This window comes from Gekko japonicus, unplaced genomic scaffold, assembly GCF_001447785.1.
Source record: "Gekko japonicus isolate JY-2015 unplaced genomic scaffold, Gekko_japonicus_V1.1 scaffold1012, whole genome shotgun sequence".
NCBI lineage: Eukaryota > Metazoa > Chordata > Lepidosauria > Squamata > Gekkonidae > Gekko > Gekko japonicus.
In genome coordinates, this window is record NW_015172587.1 from 93,925 (window position 1) to 103,357 (window position 9,433).

Consider the following 9,433-nt stretch of genomic DNA (forward strand, 5'->3'; position numbering starts at 1 on the left):
CCAGCCTGGAGTGGGTGCCTGGGGGGGGGGAAGCCAGCGGACGGAGCTTCGCCGAATGCGCGCCTTATTGTTTGTCCGGAAGAATGGCCGCTCTGAGACGCTGGCTGCGATGACTGGCTCCCTCCCCTCCCAGCCACCCAGCCAATGGCAGCCCAGGTTCGCTGAGGGAGCCAGTCATCGCAGGCAGTGTCTTCTGAGTGGCAATTTTTCCGCCCATACACTAACGGGGCGCATTTTAGAATTTTGGCACCCACTATTCAATTATTATAAGGGAGAGATGGGTCAAAAGAGCATTTATGGGATATTTCCACTATATAACGCACATGACATTGCTGCTGATGTGACAAAATGTACACCCTACTCTACCTCAAACCTGCAGAATTTCATGTGCAACCTTTTAGATTTTTTTTTATAAAAGGTAAGAATAAGAGAGTAAGCCTAAGCAGGTCTACTCAGAAGTAAATTCCATGTTAGTCAATGTGGCTCCCAGGAAAATGGCCTTAGGACTGAAACCTTAGACACTTTCTCTCAAGAGTAATCATTTGTACCCCTTTAAAAAGAAAAAGGAAGTGCCAAGCTACCACCTTTTTTTGTAAGGAATACACACTCCCCTTTTCCAGTACAAGAACACAGGACACCTGGATTAATTTCTCCCCTCCTCTGCAAAGATTTTCCCCACTACAATGCTACCTGCGCTTCAGCAAGGTTGCCATATCCTAGCATCACCATTGCACTAGGGAGTCATGGAATGTGTCTCTAAACACGTTAACTCTAAAAGAAATAAGACTGTAAACCTGAGTAAGCATTCAAGCTCATAAAAATTCTAATTTCTCCCTCTCATCTTTAATTTCTCGTTAAGAGGTGCTGGTATTTATTTCTGAAAATGTTCGTGCCACCTTTCTGCTCCAAGAACTATTAAAGGCTGTTTATGTCATAAAAACCACCACAATAAAAATATAAAACCAAGCTGAACAGCAGCGACAAAATGCAATAACATATCATGGCAGCGATGCAAGAGTGAGTGGCACACAGAGCCTGTGATCTGTCACCATGGAGCTTGTGAGAGCATGGATTGGTGGAGTAGCCCATGCCTGGACTGTGTCTACATTGGGATAAATGCTGCTGACAAAAGAATGACTGCTGGGTTCATGAAAGAATGCCCTGCTGAGACACATACACACAGGCATAATCTAGAGGAAAAGAGACAGGAGATCCCCCCTGCCACTTAGCATACTCAGGGCAAAGCATATATTCTCAAAGAAGCTACAGCAGAGGAACCATCTAGAAATATGAGTGGGTTCCTCCACCCTTTCACTTGGAAGCTACCAGCATTTACACCCTTCAGTCCCACCACCTGAGACGAGAATTACAGCCTTCCCAAGGTATTGATTTCTGTTTATTTATTTAAATGTCTCCAAGGCTGTAAGTGAGCCATATCACGGGCCAGCCTGCCCTCTCCTCCCCCCCCCTCATTACTAGCCTGGTGTGTTTTGTTTTCCACCATGGTGTCTCCCTTTCATTCTTCCATATGGTTGCCAACTGGCCAGGAGGAGGGGGCAGCCTACCACTCTAATATAGATTCAATATGCAGAAATGAGCCATTTAAGCTTTTCATGGCATGGTGTTAAGTCACACCACCTGATAACCACTGCAGATCAAGCTAATACTAAAGGAACAGCCAGAGGGACCAGTTTAAAAACTGGCAACCTGACTGAATCTTCCACTGTCCTCTCCATGAACATCTGAAGTGTTTCCGGCTCCTCCTTTCTACTTGCATGTCTTCTCCCTATCTGTTTCTGCACAATGTGCTGCACAGAGAATAAGGACCCAGGCCTCAAGGAAGCTTGTTGGATCACATCTTTATATGGCATAACTACATTATCCACTTGGATGGTTTTTGTTGCTGGTGCCATTGTTTTAGGCATGGCTTCCCTTTCACTCACTGGAGAAGACCCTGATGCTGGGAAAGATTGAAGGTCAAAGAAGACGGGGACGGCAAAGGATGAGATGGTTAGACAGTGTCATCGATGCAACGAACATGAAGTTGAGCAAACTTCAGAGGATGGCGGAAGACCGGAAGGCCTGGAGGGAGCTGGTCCATGGGGTCGCAAAGAGTCGGACTCGACTGTGCGACTGAACAACAACAAAACCCCCCACAAACTACAGTTCTCAAGGTTCTGAGGTGAGGAGGATTATGACTATTAAATTAGAGTAAGTCTACTGTGTATATGAGCTCATTCCCTCAGGCATAGGTTATACTGGGGCCTCTACTAGCCTTTATGTTTTTACATGTGACTCACAGCCTTTCTCAGACTGTCCAGCAGGTGTCACTGCGTGCCTAAAAAAAAATAGGGGGGGGGAGCACTACAGCTAAAATATTGGACAACTGAGGCAATTGCCAAAGAACAAACCGATTAAGCTTCAGCACGGTAGGATACAAGATGTCATATGCAGTTCCATGGTACAGTTTCCTGCAGGATTTCTTAACCCAAAGCTGAAGGGCTCAAAGACAAAGAAAGGGACAGTCAGGGAGGAGGGGATTCTTAACCCTTTCCCCTCTAGCCATTTTCCTACTTAAATCCCCCTCCCAGCTTTTCTAACTATAGTGGGAAAGATATGGGTATCTCTCCCTCATAAGAGGAAAAGCAGCTGGGAGGGGGATTTTGGAAGAGGGAAACAGATAGAGGGAAAACGGTTAAGCAACCTCTTTCCTGCACCATGCTTCCACAGATTCACACCCTATTGAAGTTGCTTTAGGAGTAAACAAACAAACAAAAAAGACAGGAGATTAGTGTTTCCTGCCAGTTACATATTACATAGGCCCTCAGCAGAATCCTACGGAAGACTGCACCACCACTAAGCAACAATGTGGAAACAGCAACAAATTTTCGCTTCAGATGATCCATATTGGCCTTTTACATTCTTATCACAAAGAACAGTCATTCACTAGCATAAGGAATGAGCTATAGCCATATGGTTTGTATAGGTATTCCTATAGCATGTGCAATCAAAGAAAATCCTTACTGCTAGCAGCCTGCCTGTTGTTATGGTTAAATCTCTGCCTTAATTCACACTGGGACACAATCAATAACACAGAGAAATACACATAAACCCACTGGTATCTGCAGAAGTGAGCAGTGACTCACAAAAGCTTATACCCTGCCACACATTTTGTCTGTCTTTTTTTTTTTAATAAAAAAATTATTTCCTTAAATAGATACGAATAATTCAGTCAATAATATTAGTCCTCTAGGTGCTACTGGACTCTTGCTCTTTTCTGCTGCTACAGACAGACTAACACGGCTACCCATCTTGATAAACCCACTGGCAAACAATAGCCTCTTGACTTGTTGTACTACAATATATAAAGTAGAATCATACCCCACCTTGAATCTGAGGAGATAAGGTAGGATAGAAATGTTTTAAATAAATAAATACTCCTGCCCCAAATAGTTTTATTTCTATTTCCTCCAGGTGGGGAAACAGACTACAGGCCATTCATCTCATTGCATGTGCAAGCAATGCACCCTGTCTGTTGGGCAGCACAGGGAGCTCCGGCTGTGGCGAGGGCCCGAGAGGGGGCCGGAGGGGGGGAGCAGAGGATCGGGGGAGGGGGCCCACAAAACCCGCGGGGAGCGGGCCCCGAGGGCCCCACGCAGGCTACGGGCCTGGTGTAGAATACGTCTATTCTATAGCACACGGTGTCCTCGTAATCACTCTGCATCATGCACCCAATTGTATTTATTCCCTATTGTATAGCATATGGATAATCTAGTGATGCCACCTACACCCTCAGGTACTGCTTCAGCCTAGGTATTTACCTATCATATTTCTAAATAAGACCCATTTCTCACAGATAATAGTGCTTTCTGGGTAAAATAAATGGCTGGCAATTAGCACATCACTTCCTCTTTGGTGTAGCACCTTACATATCAGTGAAGTCAAAGGAACATTTAACAGACCCTCACCTTGGGCAAAATGGTGATGGGCCACTAGGATCCAAAGCAAGGACATGAGCTGAAGACAGAAGCTCCTGAGCATGGTCAGCGTGGCCCCACAGAGATGGTCACCTAGAAGAACAGGAAGGCAAAGTTAGACCAGTACTACATTAACACTTCTGTAGTGCTATCACAGAATTCCATATTCTAAACACAATTTCATACTATGAGATAGCATCCTTCTTTAAAATACAGTAACAAAAGTTTATCCAGATCTTACATTTCTTTTTCAGATGCTTTCAGGTTCCTGTTTTCTTTGACATGAAAGCCCAATGAGCTAGAACTGTGAATTTGTAGGGTCTATTGCTGGGCATTGAAAAGTGCATCTTCCACATCTCCATCATCTTTGAAATCCCTTCACTTTCCAAGAACAAAAGGAATCTGGGGCAAGTGATGCTCTGTCTTCTTGGTGCTTGGGGGGAGGAACAGTGGGAGGGCTTCTAGTGTCCTGGCCCCACTGATGGACCTCCTGATGGCACCTGGTATTTTTGGCCACTGTGTGACAGAGTGTTGGACTGGATGGGCCATTGGCCTGATCCAACACTGGCTTTTTTTATGTTCTTATGTAAACATGAAAAACTGAGATCACCTATACAAGCCTCTCAAGGATATCCTCAATCACAGGCAGTGTTCCCCCCTAAGCTGAGTTAGTGTGAACTAGCTCCCAGTTTTTTAGGCACACATTTTTGTCTTAGCTCAAGAAGGATGGCTCCAGAGCAAACTAATTTACGCAGCAGCCAAATTGCTCGCTCACAACTTTAATGCCAGCAGCTCACAAAGCAGAATTTTTGCTCACAAGACTCCACAGCTTAGGAGGAACATTGATCACAGGGCTATTACTTTGAAGGAGTCGCTTTCTTGTATTGCTTTGCCAGCGCAAACCTTCAGATATCCTCAGTCTTCCAGCGGATAATTTGGCATTTGCTAGTAGGGAGCAAACTGTAGAATGAAAACTTACAAGACTTGCTGGCCTCTGATAAAGTTGTTCTTTGTGTCTTTGGTATACCTGAGAGGGAAGGGAAAGCAGAAGATCAACTTCTCTGACTGTGGTAGGTGCTGAATACTACCAGGAGCATTCTCTGTAAATATGGACTGAAATTTTGGGGTGCTGGCTGGAATATCACCCATCTGAAGTTTAAAACACCCCAAACATTATGGATGAGTCACAGCTTTTCCCTGTTGCAGCTTGTCACCCTGAGGAACAAACTGAGGTGCTTATGCATTTCCATCCACCATCTATCCTTCTGCCCTGATCTCATCCAGTCTTGGAAGCTAAGCAGGGTTGGCCCAGGTTAGTATTTGGATAGGAGACCATCAAGAAAGTCCAGAGCCCTGAGACAGAGGCAGGGAATGGCAAACCACTTATGAATGTCTCCTGCCTTGAAAACCCTATGGGGCTGCCATAAATCGGCTGCAACTTGACGAACCCCCCCCACACACACACACAAGCTGTCCTTCTAAAACAGGTTCTTAAGATGCTTTGGTTTATTTGTTGCATTTGGATCCTACCCTTATGAAGTATAAAGCCACCTTATATGGAATCAGACAATGGATTTATCTAACATTGCATCAAAATCCGGTGGGGTGTGGCAGCATGTCAGATTAGAGCTAAAAAAGCTTGGGTTTAAATCTGCCTTCATGTTCACTGGGTGACCTTGGGAAAGTCACATTCTTCAGCCTAACATATCTTACGGGGTTGTTGTGAAGATAAAACAGTGGCTAAGAGACTCATGTACACTGGCTTGACCGACTTGGACTGGTGGACCTGCTGATGGCACTGGTATTTCTGGCCACTGTGTGGGACTGGATGGGCCTTTGGCCTGATCCAACATTGGCGGCTCTTATGTTCTTAAAAACATGGAAGTCCTTCCTACTCCAGTTAGAAGCAGCTCTCCAAGGAACTGGACAGGCAGAGGTCATTTCGGGGGGGATAGCGGGGGATCACAGTTCCCCCGGGTGAGGTACAGGGGGCGGGGCACATGACAAAGCCCCGCCCCCCGCTTCCGGCCGCCCCGCTTCCGGCCCTCATTCAGCCAGGAGGAGGCAGGAGAAGAGGGAGGGTAAGTTGCTTCCTCCCTGCCTCTCCCCACTCCTGCCTGCCTGGGGCCAGGGAGGGCCTTTGCGGGGCTTCCTCGCACTCCCGCCGGCCTTGCAGGTCCACCGCCGGGCCCCTGATGGGGCTCAGCAGTGGAGCTGCAAGGCTGGCGGCAGCGGCCGGGACCATTGGGGGCGGGGTGTGTGGCCTTATGACACACTTCCGGTGATGTCAGGGGGTGTGGCATATGCTAATGAGTTATGCTCATGAGTTCCCCTAGCTCTTTTTCTACGAAACGACCCCTGTGGACAGGGCTATTTCCCAGCACTGTAACCGAAAATAATTTTAAATAGAGATGCCAAAAATAGAATCTTGTAGGTTTTTCTGCATGTAAAATACATGTTCTATCACTAAGCAATGATCCCTCCCCTTCTTCCAAAGAAGGTAAAACACATCGTAGGTAGGTTAGAATGAGCGAAAGCCCAAGTCTATCTGCTGAGCTGCAGCCATGCAGCATATATTGGGACTCATCATATAGGTAAAGGCACCATGTGACTGAATCTTCTGCTTTATTTTTCAAAATCTCTACCCAGCCAGAAAGTGGGGGTGAGGGGAATCGGCTTTTTCCATTGAAAACAAAATGTCAGAAGGTGACTGAAGCCTGTAGATTTGTCACAGAATAATTGTAAACTAATGATGCTCTGTGGGATCTAAAGGTTTTATGTGGCTGGTGGAATGCAAGTAGCCTTCCACCCACCAGTACAAGGAGCCTTGTTTTGGTAGAAGAAGCATATTCTGCTAGTAGAAGCCTCTTTGTGGCGGGGGAAGGCTCCACCATTACTGGAACAGAACCTATGGATCTTTTTAATGAATTACTCCCAACGACTGGTTGTGTGGGATTAACAACACTGACAGTTGGTCAATATGGCTGTGACCATAATGAAAGATAAAGTGGAGGCAATCAATTAAGAATGAAAGACAAAGTGAAGAGTCCTCCGCACCCTCACCAAACCATAGTTTCCAAGAATCTTTGGGGGAAGTAATAACGGTTGTCAGTTGATACAAATTTATAGTGTAGATACACCATGAAGTGGCACGTAATGTGAAGAGATGTGAATACCCGTGAGAATGTCAGAATGTATTCTATTTACAAAGGTATATCGGGCAAGTTTTCAAACAAAAATCCTAATTATGTGTGATTCTTAAAGACTATTATTTTTATTAGTCTCAGGTATGCTGGTTACAGTCTGCTTTAGCTAAGTACATTCTGCAGCCTCCCTAAATTCCCATTGCTGTTCCAATGGGCTGGAAGATTCTCTTTCACTTCCTGCCCTGAAGTGTTGTGAGGTGATGCTCTGTGCTGCTGAACAGCTGCTGCATATCAGGGGAGGGCAGAGTGATTCCTGTGAATCTTATAAAATAATTTATGGATTAGGGATGAACAGTTGGCAGCCAACCTCTCCCGAGCTGTTAGGACCCTGGCTGAATACCACATGTCATTGAAAAGGTCATTTCTCCCTTCCATTCCCAATACAGTCTCCAAAGCAGAGGCATGGTCTCTTGAGATCAGTGCCATCACAATACAAATATTTTGTTCTAATTATTTCCCCCGAAATGTACTTAAAACAACAGGTTCAGTACCTCAATACATGCTGAAGGATGCTTTAGAGTTACTTTTGTCACTTAAGGAAGAGAGGGGGGGTGGTGGTATTTCTCAATACTGCAACAGAAATATATTAACTGTTTAAGGAATACTAAATCATGATGGGAGTGGAAGGAGCTATTGTTTTTAAAGACATCAAACAGGATTCTGAATTACTGGATGGGAGGTGAGTAACTAAATGATCTCCTTGGGTTAAGTAGGCTAGAAATCAGCAGGTGGTGCTGAAGAACGTGCATTTGTGTGAGTTATCATATAGTAGTGCTATTGGTCAAATAGCTGCATTTCTGGTCCGCAAGCTGAACAGCATACTCTATTTAAAAAGTTATAGAATCAAGAATCTGTGAGTGGAATTCTCTGCTTTTTAAACTGGAGGATGAATAGAGGGGTTGAAACTGTGGGTGCTAAGGAGGAGCTGTGGATTTTACTACGTTGGAGAAATCTGTAGATATAATATCGTATTAGGAGGTTAGAAGAATTAAATTGAAAACCTACCGAGATCAAGTCAGTTACTGACTGAGATGTTTTGTTTGGAAACGGAGATAAAATCTACTCTTTATCCCCAAATGTGGATGCTATTCTCATTTCTTAAGAACTTTCTGGGGTTAGCCTTCCAAAGGTGACCAAATCTGTATCCATAATTTCATACTCATAATCTCTGTCTTTACCAAAAAAGTGGAGGGGACACTATGTGATGTAGAAGAACTTCTGAACTAACCATAATGGTAAAAAATAGGTCAAGAGAATGATTATCATGGCATCTTGTTGGCCCTGGCACTGAAGGGTACCATGCAGACCACTTGGACATGTTACATTTTTGAGGGGTTTTAGGCATAGCCTGACAAAATGTATTGTGAATGCAGCTAACAATGTATATCATACTGCACACTTGCCAGGGATTTATGACTGATATACAACCAATAGCATGATGTGTGAAATGGCCCTCCATGAATCACAAAGCAAATAAGACAGCCAGTGTGGTGTAGTCATCAGAGTTAGGTCAGTGTGTCAGTCTAGGAGTATTGTATTAGGATCTGGAAGACTCAGGTTCGAATCCCCTCTCTGCCAGGGAAGCTTGCTGGGTGACCTTGGGCCAGTCACACACTCTCAGCCATCCTACCTCACAGGGTGGTTGTGAGGATAAAATGGTGGCGCAGAGAACAATGGGGAGAAAGATGTAAACCAATAGGCTGTTGCCGCTTTTCCGAATCAATGTTAATTGGGTAATATGGAGTGTCAAATTGTTAGTTTTACATCAGCCCCTTAGATTTGGAGAGGGGGGCACCCTCTTTTATTCAGAGACACATGCAGAGAGGGACTTGCGAAAGGCCCTAGGCCTCCCGCCTACCTCTTTTCCTACCGAACCCACACGCCTGCCCGAACCCGACTGTTGTGCATTCTGTCCCAGTCCTAGGTTAGGAAGGCAGATCCCAGCCAGGGCTGGGGATTCCTGGCCCAGAAAAATCGCCTCCAGGCCAGCCCTCGGCGAAGGTGTTAGAGCAGAAGGGGGGGATGGGGGGGGGGAAACGAGCCACTCCCGGTCCCCCCCCCCCGCTTCGCTCGACGCAACCCCACGTGCTCCCGCCGCCGCCGCCGCCGCCAGACATCCGTGACATCCTCTTCGCCGAGAGCCCCACCCCAAGGTAGGGCAGACCCTCGCTGACTGCGCGCACACACACACACACCCTGGCGCTGCCCCCTTCCAGGTACGGCGCGGCCCCCTTCCGCCTCGCGCCACTC

At 45.9% G+C, this 9,433-nt stretch overlaps 1 protein-coding gene across 1 annotated transcript in view; it reads right to left on the reverse strand.

Moving 5' to 3' along the window:
* DLK2 (delta-like 2 homolog (Drosophila)) overlaps window positions 1-9,309 on the reverse strand; it is a 44,859-nt gene extending 35,550 nt beyond the window's left edge. The window contains exons 1-3 of the mRNA XM_015421478.1: window positions 9,264-9,309; window positions 4,957-5,004; window positions 3,969-4,070 (exon numbers count right to left, since the gene is read on the reverse strand). Of these exons, the coding sequence (XP_015276964.1) occupies window positions 3,969-4,070; window positions 4,957-5,004; window positions 9,264-9,309 (196 nt within the window). The remainder of the gene's footprint in view (window positions 1-3,968; window positions 4,071-4,956; window positions 5,005-9,263) is intronic.
* Window positions 9,310-9,433: the final 124 nt, after the last annotated feature.